The sequence below is a fragment of the Monomorium pharaonis genome, chromosome 3 (assembly GCF_013373865.1).
Source record: "Monomorium pharaonis isolate MP-MQ-018 chromosome 3, ASM1337386v2, whole genome shotgun sequence".
Taxonomy (NCBI): domain Eukaryota; kingdom Metazoa; phylum Arthropoda; class Insecta; order Hymenoptera; family Formicidae; genus Monomorium; species Monomorium pharaonis.
This window is the reverse complement of record NC_050469.1, coordinates 17309935-17325943: the sequence shown is the minus strand read 5'-3', so window position 1 is coordinate 17325943 and position 16009 is coordinate 17309935. Positions and strand designations below refer to the sequence as shown.

Here is a 16009-nt window from a genome sequence, read left to right as displayed (position 1 = left end):
TCTTAGATAAGAACATCCGAGAATATCAATTCCTCCCCCCCCCCAGAACTTGAACTATCGCGGGTGGAGATAAAGAGGAATAAACCAATGATTAGAGACTAACAGTAGTTTATTCCAAAATCAAATAAGGTCCTATCCAATTAAAAACTACCTCCGTGGAACCCCGAAAAGAGGTCAACCAGTCGAAATCCTTAAACCTTTCCCACACCCAAACCTACCTTTCTGGGAAGTCACTATAAAGCCGCGACCCAACTGTCATCGTCTACCACTTTCTCCTTTCATTTTTCTCGCGACGCTTTCGAATATTTTCCGCCAGTGACTCAACTCCAAGTTCGGCGCGAGAATTTAAGTTCATACTCTCCTCGTGAGTTATTCGAGTTGGTGAATCATCGACAATCGAGTGCGGAGTTTCATCCAAGATCCTCATGGAAGCCACCCCCCCTGCTACCCCCGACAAACACTCAGCAACCCAAGGGGGAATATCCAGCCACATTTTCACTCGCCCGCACATTCCACAGCGGACAGCAAGTAGTAAGTCATTCACTTAGATTTTTCTCTCCAGTTTTCTTTTTTTATTGTTCTCTTATATAATATTGTTACGTCCGAGGGACTGCATTTTTATTATCCGCTGACCTCTTAGAATTAAGTAAGACGAAACTTATCTGCGGTCAAAGGATTGCGGAGGAAGAAATAAATAAATATCTCCGCGTCGTAAGGGTATCTGGTTCCCATAATCAGAAAAACCCAAGACACTAAAAGTCATTAAAATTCGGCGGGATCAGACCCTGGCAAATGTAAAATTTAAATATTTACTTTTGACGAACTAAGAGCACTTCTAGAATTTCTTTTACGACCGCAGATAAGCGCCAGATGGAAACTAGATCTCTCAAAAAGGGGGCAAAGGCACATTTGGTTTCAAGGGTAATAACATTTTTTTATTACGGATGGGGTGTTATCGAAAAAGGACCTGACCACCTCAAAAACGTCCAAAGGCCATAAAATTTTCACTTTCAAAACCAGATGCGTCTATCAACCCTGAGAAAATGCACAGGGCGGAAGACATAAAATTCCTCCCCCTATTTTAGATAAGAACATCTGAAAATTCCAGATCCCCTCTCCCCTACCAGATTTGAAAATGCTAGGCGGAGACAACCAACGGACCAATAGCCAGAGAGCTTAACGAACACCATCCCAAGATCAAACAGCCACTTATCCAATGAAAACCTTAAAAATTAATTCCCACGCATTCCCGCCAATTAACATCCCCGAAACACCCACACCCAAAATTTTACTTTTCAGGAGATTACTATATAAACCGACACTCCAAAAATCGGAGTCAGTCACTGTCTCAGTCACTGTCTCAGTCGCTGTTTCACTCGCTGTCTCAGTCACTGTCTCAGTCGCTCTTTTACTCGCTGTCTTAGTCGCCGTCACAGTAGCTGTCGTGGTCGGTTAACGCTGTTCCTATTTAAAACTTTACGTTTCTCCGCAACGAGTGAGTGTTGGAAGGTGCCGAACTTAGAACCTAGTGTCGGGTGCGGAACTCGTGGTTTGACTCAGTGTTAACCCGCTTAGCCGACACTTAACACCGACCCTGACTGTTGGACCCAACGCCAAGCCTAACCACTGGATTTTTCTTCTTTCTGTCAAACCCGGAACACCTGACCGGATTACTACAACCTTAAAGAAAACCAGCAAGTAGTAAGTTTGAGCAATTCAACCTTTTATTTTGAGTCTCCCCATTGTTTTAACCCCAATTACAATTGTAGTGTTTAATCTATCCATCCGCAAAATAAACCGGTCGAACGAAAGACGGAATCGTCGGAGAAGGGCCAGGCGAGCACAGCTTTCCCTAGACATAGGCTCACTGCAACTTAACTCACATCTACACAAATCTGAGGCTTCCGTGTGCGAACCTCAGACACACACACAGCTACACGAATCTGAGGCTCCCGTGTGCGAACCTCACACACACATACGGCTACACGAATCTGAGGCTCCCGTGTGCGAACCTTACATACACACACGGCTACACGAATCTGAGGTTCCCGTGTGCGAATCTCACACACACACACACACACACACACAGCTACACGAAACGATACACGAATATCAAACTCCCTCTTCACCCCCTCACATTTTTCCGTCGTACTCCCCAATCAGCTTCCCCGAGCCTGAATATATTCCACCCCCACCTTCTCCTGCATCATCAGTAGAACTAATAGACGAATTCGATCGAGTCCCACCCCGGCCGCGCTACTATTATTACAATGGTAGCCAAAATTCATTAATAGATATACTAGAACAATTTCCTGTAAAATCAGACCCCTCCCTCCAACACTATCGCGAATATACTCTCACTCCGGAAGCAATAGATCCAGACATACTATTTTATGTAGTCTCTGCACTTGACCCCACAGATTCCATCCTTACATTTACCCCTTTCTACTATGATCTCTTCGCGGTCCCTGTAGACTTTTTCTATAATTTCTTCCCCCCTTCTTCAGCAATTATCCAAGAAATAATGTAAAAATCCTAACTCCCTCTCCATCCGTCAAACTACTCCCAGAAATTTGATATTAATGTACACATACATGTTTGTACATACATAACGGCCTTTGTATTTAATATATAATAAACTATTGCCGTAATAATAGCCGTAAGACATATTTAATTGCAAATACCAAATATTTTTCTAACTATTAAGACATTGTAAACGTTAATACTTCTCAACTATCGATAATGTACTCCATCGAAGAATTAAATACATATATAGAGATAAGTGTGAATATCAACCTCAGGCTTTTTCTTGTATAAAACAATGACCACTAGAATAAATATAACTATAAGTTAAAGCTCTTAATTCGTTTACGAACCGACCTACTCTCATCCTCAATTAAGGACTGCATCGGGTCCGATCCCGAGTTATAGCAATTTTCGATACGTTCGCCGAGAACTCACCTTTCTTCCCTCCTCCCTCTCATTCTCCGATCACCAAGGACTGATCCCGAGTCCCTCCTCCCTCTCATTCTCCGATTCCCGAGAACTCACCCCGAGTCCCTCCTACCACGTATTCCCCCGTTAGTTCCCCAGCACTCAAAAATTAATCGCCACCACTCTTCCCTGCATCCTCGACTTCCAGCGTAGAATTCATAAAAAAGGTTCCACCTACCCCACTGCGTTACTACTATTATAATAGAACCCAAAAATCACTTTTCGACTTAATAACCCAATTTTCATTCAAAACGGACCCCATACTCCCCCCCTCCCCTACCATGACTACGCCCTTACGTCCGACACGATAGACCTCGATGTTTTATTTTCCGTAGTGTCGTCCTTCCGACAGATCACGTCCCTGTTTTCGTCCCTTGTTACTTTGATCCTTTTATCGTCCCCAACAATTTTTTTAATAATTTCTTCCCACCGTCCACGGCGACTCTACAGGAAATCGAATAAAATGTTAATCTCCCCGACCTGCTATGCGACAATTTGTTAACAATACTTATACATTTTATGTACATACATATATGAATAATTACATAAGAGCTTCGAATGTTAATCAGTTCCGAACTAATGTTAAAAAATTTTCAAATACGCATATTTTATTTAAATTTATTACGACCTCCTGTAGTTCTATTTTAAAACCTGTATTCGTTTTTCTCTCAGACAAAAATGTATTAATAAAATAAATATTATTGTTATTTTTAAGTAATTATATTGCTCATTTAATTACAACCCCCTACCCTCATTTCGAACAAAGATAGCACCTAGATCGATCCCGAGTTAAAGCGATTTAATTCGCTGACTCAAAATAGGACCAACGACCGCACGTCCAGAAAAAGAGAGTTATAGCGGGCCTATTGGCACGCTAACCCACATTTCCTGGGCATTACGAGTGCGTTTTCCCCTGAGATGCTTCCCTTCCCTAGACCGTGCGCCTTTGGGAGTCGTATCACGTTACGTCCTTCCGTGCCTTATCTCCATCTCTCATAAATACCTTCCTAACACTCGATTTGATCCTAATTTTGTAAGGCTGGACGTAACAATACATAAGAGTCAATTTTATTTAATATCTTTTTTAATAAAAAAAAAATGTTTTCACTTAAACTTTTTTTTTTGAAAAATGAACAGCGTAGTTAAACGAAGGTATTTATATTGAAATATTTTTGTATAAAACATTTTTTGATGTTTCGTTAAGTTTACGAGATATATTGAAAAAAGGCAAAAATGTTTCAACTTTTGAAGAATGATTTTAACTCTTTAAACCGTTTTGAGTACCAATTAAAATTTTCTAAATTCCTGTATTACTCCCCTCTACATTTGTGCCGAATTTCATTGAAATTGAAATTTTGATGCAATAAATATTCAACATAGGGAAGGTATAAAGGGTAAATTGTTGAGAAAAATGTTTTTTCAAAAAATAAACGGAATAGTTAAATAGAAGTATTTATGCTGTAAAATTTTTGTATAAAACATTTTTTGATATTTTGTTTAGTTCACGAGATATATCAAGAAAAGGCAAAAACCCTCAATTTTTGAAGAGTGGTTTCAACCCTTTAAACCGTTTATAAGTACTAACTAAAAATTTCTAAATTCATGTATTTATCCCCTCTACATTTATGCCAAGTTTCATTAAAATCAGAATTTTCAGGTTTGTGAGGTTCCCTTGTTAGAAATATTCAAAAATTTTCTAAATTAATCAGATTTTTTCATTTTTTACATTTTTCTGAGAAATGTTTCAATTCTTATAAAAACTCGGAACATTTATTAGAAATCCTGAAAAAAATTTAAAAGATTCTGACAAATTTTTTCACCAGGGTATATTACGATATCTCAGGAAATTCCTTGGACATCCTTTGAATATCGCTTGAGATATCTATAGGACGTCAAATTGGTGGACATTTGTACATCCCTTGGATATCCCTTGGATATTTAAGACAATCCACGGATATTCAAAGGATATTGCGCTATCCCAAAGAATGTCCAAGGAATTTTCTGAGATATTGTAATGGACCCTGGTGAAAAAATTTGTCAGAATTTTTTAATTTGTCAAGATTTCTGATAAATGTTCCGTTTTTTTATAAGAATTGCAACGTTTCTCAGAAAAATTCAAAAAATGAAAAATTCTGATTAATTAAAAAATTTTTTGAATATTTCTAAGTATTTTTAAGTTTCTGAGAATTGAAAAAAACTTGAACAAAAAATAAAAAATTCTAATTGTTTCTACGGTAATTTTGTAAGAGGAAGAAGACTATACATGTTTCAGCCAAGCCATAGTCGTACCTGTTAAAGCATGTATAATCTCTGTATCCGAAAAAACGGTCACCCATCCAAAAGTCAACCATCGCCGACGTTGCTTGATTTTGAAGACCGTACGCATCCTAACACTGATGATCCATGAACACTTCTTGATATTATTTGGATATAATAGGATATCACAAGATATTAATAGAATTCTTATGATATCTAGAAATATTTTAAGATATCTTCTTAGAATATCAAAATATATTATGATATATAATATCTTAAGATATTTTACGATATCCTAAGATATTCTTGTAAGATATCCCGGGTGCTATTCATTGGGATATCCGGGGGATCACCTTCGTCTGTTTGGGACAATTTAGGATATCCTCAGCATAAAGTGTGCTGTGTGGGAAGTCTGCAACTTACAATTTTTTCTGCAGTATATTCAAAATGATACACTGAGCAATTTTCTAATAGTTTTAAATTAGTTCAAGTGTAATAACGAATTAATCGACATCGACTTATGCGTTTACTTTTCACATTCGTGAGAAATAACCGACTTTTTGCACTCGTTACACAATGTACTATGTTAAATATAATAAAATAAATATTTTGTATTTCTAATTTTTTATAGTAATAAATATAAAATTTTTATTGGTGTAATTTATTTATTGTTAACACAGTATCTAATGAATTAAATTTTAGATAGGCGCCCGAGAAACAGATGTAATACATAATTAGACACGAAAAGATCTAATAATATGTGTATTTTACGCGATCATATATAATCAAATCCGAAATTTGGCGCGATATGATCATGTATAATCATAAAAATACATAATTAGATATAAAAATATCTAATAATATATGTATTTTATATATAATATCTTTTATATAATTATATATCTTTATGATTATATATGATCACATATCGCGCCAAATTTCGGATTTGATTATATATGATCGTTTAAAATACACATATTATTAGATCTTTTCGTATCTAATTCTGTATTTTTACATTTGTTCATATTAATATTTATTTTTCTTGGGTGCAGTATATTTACCGGATTTATCCTTATACGTATGCGCATGTACGCACATGCATACACAGGCACACACATATAAAACACATAGAGACTTTTAAAAAAATAATGATAATTATGACAATAATTGTAAATCATAATTACACAGTTTTTGTTTACGTTTATTTTATATTAAATGTGTTTATATTTTTATTCAAAGTGTAATTAATTTCATGGAATATATATAAATAAATATTAATCGCAGTTAAGGAAATGCTAATCAATAAAGGATCTAGAATTAATTTAATGTGAGATTGAGCTTAAAAAATTACATGCGTTATATGTTTACATAAATATAATATAAATTTATATAAATTTATACCAATTCTACGTTATTAAATTGTAAATCATATTGCAACATAATAAATCATGGAAAATTATATTTCTCTCTCTCTCTCTCTCTCTCTCTCACTTTCACTCACTCATTCACTCACTCACTCACTCTCTTTTAATTAACTTATCTGTGTGGAGAAAGATTATAGCAACATTATTTTATTTTTGTAAATAATCTCTTCGATATAGGAGCGTAAAATTGTGAAGAATAATTAGCTCTTTTTTGAAAAAAAAATTAACAAACATTATTAATAAAACTATATTACCACTAAATTTTTTAAATGAAGATATAAAAATGTTTTTCAATAATTCGATAATATATCGTATATGCATATTCCCAAAAATATGCTTTATTGACCTGCATTTTCCAAGTTATAAGTGAAAATATGAGCAAATACAAGATATCGTGAGAAACACGCGAGATTTGATATTCTACATATAAAGAGTAAGTATGTTTATTGCAAATTGAGAAATAGGGAGTGTCCCAGATGCGCACAGTAATAAACGAACACAGCAGGCTGAGTGAAACGGACACAGTAACAAACGGACACAGTGCAAAACGGACACAGTACGAAACGAATACAGTACGAAACGGACACAGTACAAAACGGACATAGTACGAAACGGACACAGTGCGAAACGGAGACAGTAACAAACGCACTTACCACATGGGTTTGCGATTCTCTAGGGCACCTCTATCGATGGGGTGGGTGCGAAAGGGGAGCCAAAGACTCCACCTTGCACACCCTCGTGTGTGTGTGTGTGTGTGTGTGTGTGTGTGTGTGTGTGTGTGTGTGTATGTGCGCGCGCGCGCGCAAAGCATTCTCTGCACCACATAGGTTTGCGACTGTGTCCGTTTGTTACTGTGTCCGTTTCGCACTGTGTCCGTTTGTTACTGTATCCATTTCGCACTGTGTCCGTTTCACTTAACCTGCTGTGTCCGTTTATTACTGTGCGTATCTGGGACTCACTCAGGAAATAAAGAATAATGACACAAACATAAAATTATGAAGGAAAACGAAAAGAACAAGTACTTACTGATAAGTGTATCGCCGGATCATGAGGGAGGAAATAAGGTTGAAAGATGCAGCAGGGTTGATCCCCCCGCGCATGCAATCGACCAAAGCAAAATATATTACTAATGATACTTTAAAAATTGTAATGAAAGAACCATGAGAATCTGTTTATTTTTACTTTTTACAAAAATAGATTATAATTGATTTGATCACTTGTTTCATAGAGATAATTATGTTTAATTTATACACTGAGAAGAAAGTTTTGTATTAGCAACCAAAATTTAATTACTGTAGCAAAACCTATTTGTTGGAATGTCACTAATAAAATCGTTGATTTTGACATCAGAACCGACAGTTTCATTTGACATATTAACTGTAGTATCTCTGTAGCGAGTAGCGGTAGTCGGTGCGTGTGCGCGACTGCTGCGTGGGTATTCGTGTGAGTGTGTGTGCGTACTAAGCAGATGTCGAGCAGTCGTCACCGAACGGTCTGGCTGTACGTACTCTTGCTTGTATCTCACCGGCAGAATAAAGGCGCATTAATAAGACATAATTGTGTCCTTCCCTGAAATCTCACAAGTGGCGACGAGAATGGGATCGCGTTTTCGGATAAATTAAACGGAAAATTTAAGGGTACAAATGCAGTAGGAAGGTCACGCAGACTGCGAAACTATCGAAAACGCGGTGTACAGTGGAAAAATCACGTGGATTTACTCGTTGTCCAAGGTTGAATTGATAAAAATCTGTGAAGGTGATTGACAAAGCGGTCGTATCAATAGACGTTCTCCGAAAAAAACTTTTGGGCTTCGTAAAAAAACAAGGACTATTCGTCGAATTATTAAATAAACTCCAAGTATAAGAAGAACCGGAAGTGTCCGTCATGGCGACGGCATCGTGGTTTAGTCATACAGAGCCTTACCTTAAAGAGGGCAATTGGAGTGCGTTTGTGCAATAGTTGGAAGCGTTTATCACATTGAATAACATTGCCGCAGACAAGAAAGCAGTATTACTGTTAACACAAGTGTCTCAAGAAGTGTTCGTCGAAATCCCGACGATCTGCGAAATAGAAACACCGTTGTCCTCGACGTACGAGACATTGAAAGAAAGATTCGAAAACCATTATCAACCGAAGCCAAATCTACAGTTACAGCGGTTCACGTTTCGAGTACGGAAACAAGGTAGTAAAGGGACAATACGAGATTTTATGACAGCATTGAGATCCCTCACATTGAAATGCCAATTCAAGGTCAATGAAATAAATAGGCAACTAAAAGATCAACTGATAACGGATGTATATAATCAACGCATCAAGTACAAATTGCTAGAGGCACCGGCGGTCGAAACTCTCGAAAAGTCTAGTACAGCTGGCAAAAACGGTCGAAATTGCAGATGCCAAAGCAGCGGGTTTAGAAACGCCAAACGCTGTAAAAACGGAAACGAACTCGGATACTAACACAGCGGCCATACCATACTTAGATGTGCACGCGATACAACCGGGAAGTTATAGAACAGCAAAAAATCTCGAAAAAAGAAAAGCCTACGGCCAAACACAACGGAGAGGATGGCCCCATGGAACGGAGGCAGGGAGATGCAACGATCACAACAAGACTACGCAGTCGAGCGAACAACCGGGAACAAAACAACCTGTTATTGCTGTGGGTGAAATAATCACAGAAAAGCGAGTTTCTCGTTGAAAAATAAATATTGCAGCAAGTGCGGCACTCAGGGACACATTTTCAAAATGTGCAGACGTGGCGGCGTCGGACGAGGTGGCCAACTCGAAACCCAAACTACGTCGGAGACGAGAACCCAGGCGAGGCGGAAGAGCACGCACACGAAGAATCTTTTGACAAAGAAGATCGGTTTGCGACCGATTTTTGGCTCGTTAGAAAGATCGGTAACGTAGATAGGGAATTAGGAAAAAGAGTTGATCCCTAGTTCAAAACAGTTAAAATCAATAGTATACCTTTGAAGATGGAGATTGATTTGGACGCGGAAGTATTGGCGTTATCAAAAAATTATTATACAAAATTGTTCGCGGGAATACCGATACTGCCATCGAAAATTCATTGCGCACATATGATAAATAGGAACTGCCCACTCTGGGGTATATTCAAGTTGAAGTAGAGAGAAACGACATTAAAAGTAAGGAACTGCTGTATGTAGTTAGCGAAGGTAGTTAGCCGATTATGGGCAGAACTTGGCTGTAGGCATTCGGTATGTGGCCGTTGACGTTTTAAAACAAATCACGGGAACAGATAAATAACACTGCGACTCAAGCGGGGGGGGGGGGGGAGATCGGGAAGAAAGCAAATAACGCTTAAACTGCAGAGAGAGTTTCGCGGCGTTTTCGAGCCCAGTATCGGAACAAAAAAAGCAAATTGAAACTAACTCTGAGCGCTGGAGCCCGGCCGAAATTCCTGCAGCCAAGAAAAATACCTTGGGCATTGCGCTACAAAGTAGGAAACGAACTAGTTAGGTTACAGCAGCTTGAAATTATATCACCAGTAGAATTTTTGGAGTGGGGTACGCCAATCGTGCCAGTTTTGAAAAGAGACGATATATTACTTATGCGGTGACTATAAGGTAACTTTAAATAAATATCTCGAGATCGATCGTTATCCCCTATCGCGAGTCAAAAAAGTTTTAGAGACATTGTAAGGCGGAAAAATATCCACAAAGTTGGATCTCTTGGAAGCATACCAACAGTTACCGTTAACCGAAGAATCTCAAAAATTAGTCGTAATTAGTACTCACGTCGGACTGTTCAAATATCACAGACTACCGTACGGCGCACAGTGATGCCAAACGCTCGATTGCTGGACATTGGGTCGAAAATCAAAAAATTAAATTTAAACATTTTAGATAGAAAAATGTTAGGTCAAGTATTTATATTTTCCTTTTCTAAAAGTAATTTTGCATATAACAACAAATACAGCTGTAACTGCGACATGATGTATGTTCTTTTAAATTCATAAGTCTGATATCGTTACGTTTGGTAACAAATTATTAATTAAAAAACAATTTTTATTAATTGTGTCATACACCGTTTTTTTTATTTTCTTAAATACTATCTATTTACAATATTATTTAATTTAAAAAAAATACAAAAGGCTTTTACAAGATTATGTTTATTTGATTACCAAAATATAAGAAAATTTAATTTTTAAATTTGATTTTTAAAAAACGCTAAATGATGCTAAAGAAGAGACAAAATGGAAATTAAAGTACACATCCTAAAGAACGAAATTTCACTTGAAACAACTGCAGCCGAGTGCAATTTTTAAAAAAATTGACATTAGAATGTTCCCGGTCGTTAAAAGCGCCCTATCCATGTGCGAGTTTGACTCGCGAGTCCAGCTCGACAAGCTTAACAATGTTTATACCTAAGCAATTTTTTAGAAAAACTAGTTTTACATATACCAAATAATCATTCTAAACTACACCCTACTTACCTAGATCTATTATTTAATTATTTACTTTTTAACCGAGCTTAGTTAGATTAAGTTACATGACAATTTCTATTAGAATTATTATACTATTTTCCATGAGACTGATTAAAATATTACTTAAAAAACTTACAAATAGAAGTCAATATTCATGTACGAATACTTTTTAAACTTTTGTCCGCTATATTCAATTTGCCATTTCGTTTTTTAAAATTTTGATACCAAATTCAAAATTAGCAATCCCGAAAACTTTGTATACCAAATTGTATGCGTATCAGTAGAGTCTTTGAGATTTTTCAAACAATGTCCAAGAATTTAGGCGTTTGGCATCACTATGCGGCGTAGCCACGGGACCAGGATCATTTCAGAGAGTCATGGCGTCTCTATTATTAGGAGTACCGGGAACGATCATTTTTATCGATGATATTCTGATTACCGGCGCGACAATCACAATATACACAGCTCGAGTACGCGAAGTGTTAAAGCGCTTAAACGAGGCGGGATTGTGTTTAAAATTCGAGAAATGCAAATTTTTAAAAAATGAAATGTGTTATTTAGGATTGCAAATAAACGAAGAAGGAATCTGACCTTTAGAAACAAAAATTAAGAGCGTAAAAGATGCACCAAAACCAAAAGACGTAACGGAATTGAGAAGCTTCCTGGGGGTCAATAAATTATTACAGTCGACTTATTGAAAACATGGCTCAGAAATGACGATCATTGTACGCATGCCTAAAGAAAAACAAATTTGTGTGGACCGAGAGCTGTGATAAAACGTTCAAAAAAATGGGAGCGTCCGAAATGGCCACGTTCGAAATGGCCACGCGTAAATTTAACCACGTTTGAAATAGCCACGTCCGAAACGGCCACGTTCAAAATGGCCACGTTCGGAATGGCCACGTTCCAAACGGCCACGTTCGGAATGGCCACGTTCAAAACGGCCACGTTCGGAACGGCCACGTACGTTTTACTTAATTTCTAATAAAATGCACATGGGTTAGTGACGGGGTGGGTGCGGGAGGGGGACCGAAAGCCCCCCCCCGTGTGTGTGTGTGTGTGTGTGTGTGCGCGCGCGCGTGTGTGTGCGCGCACAAAGCATTCTCTGCACCACATGGGTTTGCGACTTTTCACGCAAAACAAGATGCTCGTTAAAATACGTATGTAGGTATTTAAATATCTGTAGTGAGAAATAGTATATCAAATCGACATCGATTCGACATCGAAATCATCATTTCGATATCGATTCGACATCGAATTGATGTCGAAATCATTATTGTTTCTTGCTGGCTTTCTCAATTGATATTTACGCGTTTTTTGCACGGCTTGCGCTAGACAGAGCATGCGCTTGTGACTAAAGTATGAGGATATAATCGCTGCGCATGTCAAGTAAAACATACGTGGCCATTTCGAACGTGGCCATTTCGAACCTGACCGTTTCGAACGTGGCCGTTTAGGACGTGGCCATTACGAACATGGTCGTTTCGAACGTGGGCAAATTGAACTCCGTGCAATATTTCCCGTGGCCATTCCGAGCGTGGCCATTTTGGACGTGGTCGTTTCAAAAGTGGGCAAATTGAACTCCGTGCAATATTTCTCGTGGCCATTCCGAACATGGCCATTTCGAATGTGGCCATTTCGGACGTGGCCGTTTCGAACGTGGGCAAATTGAATTCCGTGTAATATTTCCCGTGGCCATTCCGACGTGGCCATTTCGAACGTGGGCAAATTATATCCGCTTGAAAAAATTAAACTGGAACTGGTGTCTGAAAAAATTTTAGCACATTTTGATCCCTAAAAGCAAACGATTCTCACTTGCGATGTGTCCCCGTACGGAATAAGTGCAGTGATAGCGCACAGAGACGAGGATGGAAATGATAGACCAGTATGTTTTGCAAGTCATTCTTTAACAACCAGCGAACGAAATTACACCCATTTAGATAAAGAAGGTTTGGCGATTATTTTTGGGGTGCGTAAATATTTGGAGTACCTATATGGACATAAATTCATATTACAGACGGACTCAACATCTTTAGCGCGAATATTTGATTCGGATAAAGCAATTCCAGAGATTGCGGCGGCGCGATTGCAGCGATGGGCACTATTCTTAGTGCCATTTGAGTATAAAATTAAACATATCTAAGACAAAAAAATTATGCCGACTGGTTAAATAGATTACTGTTACCAGAAAAAATGGACGACAATGTAAAAGAATTTACGATTCTACAGAACACAATGTACACACATGTAAACCGCGTAAAAGATTACGACTTTGCGACCCTCGATTGGAAAACAGTAAAAAAATGCACACGTGAGGAGTGGAATTTTGAGTAAAGTAATACGATATTGCATGGACGATTGGGAAGAAAAACCACCGATCGAGAAAACCCTGAAAACTTTTTGGAACAAACGCGAAGCGTTGACAATTGATCAAGGTTGCGTCTTATGAGGGTACCGAGTGGTGATCCCGAGTGATCTCAGAAAAATAGTACTAAAAGAATTACATCACAGTCATTTCGGCATTACGAGAATGAAAGCGCTCGCGCGATCTTTTGTGTGGTGGCCGGGAATAGATAAACAAATCGAGTCAGTGCGAGCCGCCAAAAATCTCTTTGACCCCATGGGCGTGGCCGACATAGAATACACGCGGATTTTTTGGAACCTTTTAATGGTAAAACAATTCTCGTGATTGTGGACAGCCATTCAAAATGGCCAGAAGCAATAATTATGCAATCTATGAGCGAAAATCACACGATAGAAGCATTCGAGAAAATGTTCGCTAGACACGGTTACCCGGCTCACTTAGTTACGGACAATTATTCTACTTTTGTGGGAAAAGCATTTCAAGCATTGTTGAAAAAGGGGAGTGTCAGACATAGCATCACGCCGGCATATTGCCCAGCCACAAACGGAGTGGCGGAAAATTTCGTTGGGACTTTTAAACGCAAAGTCACATGTATTATGGCGAACGGCAGTAGCCTCCAAGACACAATAACAACATTTTTGTTTGATTACTGTAGCACCTTCCACGCCGCCACACAAAGGACTCCAGCGAGTTTAGCACTCGGCAGAGAACTCAAAAACTCGTTTTTCATGACTACGATCAGCGCTGGTCAGCGATCTCATAGTCAAGCATCAATCACGTCAAATTCAAAATTATGCGGGGAACAGACAAATGATCCTGAAGATCGAAAACTCCGTGATGGCTTGAAAATATAAATAGGAGGGAAAAGAGTCGTGGAGGCCTGGAATCATAGAGAAAGAATTAATTGCGAGCGTTATATCTGATTTGTATTGACTACGAGACAATTTAAAAAAGACACGCGAACCAGTTAGTCAGATGTGATGATTCGGTGGTAGTCGAACTAAACAAGGAAAAGAAAAAGAGTGCGTTACCCGAGAAATTGTTAACGGTTCATTGATCGGAGCGGCTAAGAAGTAAGAAGGGGGAGATGTAGTATCTCCGTAGCGAGTAACGATAATCGGTACGTGTGCGCGAGTGTTGCATGGGTATGCATGTGAGTGTGTGTGCATACCGAGCGATATCGAACAGTCGTCGTGCGCTCGGTAGCGGTCTGGCTGTACGTACCTGCTTGTATCTCACTAGCAGAATAAAGGCGCATTAATAAGACATAATTGTATCCTTCTCTGAGATCTCACACTAACAAATAATTTTTGTTACAATAACCAAATTTTGGTTGCTAATACAAAACTTTTTTTTCAGTGTATAGAGGAAATACCATTCAATTATTTTTTATAAAAAGAAAAACATTCATAAAAATTTTTTATTAATATTTTTCTTTTTATTAAAAAATATTCTTCTGCGTCGTTTACTTATTTCTTTCACAATAGCATTAGCCATTTTATTGATACATATAAAATATAATGTATTTGTGTTTTTAAATTTATAGAAAATCTTCCCAATGTGCATTAAGGAAATATTAATTGTTTCAAAAGCCTTATTTGTATCAAATGCATAGTAAAATAAAATAATTTACCTGTTGCGCCTTTCCAGAATGCCCTAGCACCTTCTTCTTTGTATATTTTCTTCGCGCAATCCAATAGTCCGTTGTACGTAGTTTGACCTTCTCTAGCTACAACCTAGAACACATGCATGATAATCAAAACATAAAATAATGGCAGTTTTTTATGTTCGGATATTATAATAAAGAAAGTACCTGCAATCTCGTTTTTATTACATCTGCGGGAGTGACTAACGCTGCTGCAGGTACACCGGCAATCGCGCCAGAAACAAGAAGTGACAATGGCGTATTGTAACCCCCTTCGTCGGCCAATCGCGCTTTCGTATGAGCGTACATGGGGAAGTAAATTGCACTAAATGGCACGTCTCGCAAAAAACAAGCTCTAGCACCCTGTAAAAAACATTCGATTAACGATCGCTGACAGTATCGCTTAGTTTGTAAGGAAAAATGACGTAAAATTCATTAGTTTATCCATTATAAGTAGTATAAGTACGATTATTATTATTACCCACTTTGTACAATCCAAAAAGACCTAATTCTTTGACAACGGTCCATGCTCTAACCTTTGACCCTCCTGCAATTTCGCCAGCTACTTGCAGCCGAATTTTAACTATTTCTAGAGGATTAGTGAATATGACTTGCGATCCTCCTGCCTACAAAAGAATCAGACTTCTTACGTATTATTTGTTTTTTAATTAGTAAAATGTATATGTGATAAGAATATACGCATTATTATGAATTTGAATTATTGCGTTATCTTTTTATTTGTCTTTTTATTGAAAGAATATCAATAATGCTATACTTGTTATTCCAATTTAACACTTAGTCCTGCTTATTCAGTCTATTTTGTATTTTGTTTAAAAAATCAAATATTTAATTATGTTTTTAAATTAAAACCTTTA

General features: G+C 37.8%; 1 protein-coding gene across 11 annotated transcripts in view; it reads right to left on the bottom strand.

Moving 5' to 3' along the window:
* Nucleotides 1–16009, bottom strand: part of LOC105832211 (calcium-binding mitochondrial carrier protein Aralar1) — a 261123-nt gene that overhangs the window by 52320 nt on the left and 192794 nt on the right. For all 11 annotated transcript variants that reach the window (XM_036284219.1, XM_036284216.1, XM_036284211.1 and 8 more), the window contains 3 exons: nt 15620–15760; nt 15303–15497; nt 15123–15225 (listed from right to left, as the gene is read on the bottom strand). In XM_036284219.1, the coding sequence (XP_036140112.1) occupies nt 15123–15225; nt 15303–15497; nt 15620–15760 (439 nt within the window). The remainder of the gene's footprint in view (nt 1–15122; nt 15226–15302; nt 15498–15619; nt 15761–16009) is intronic.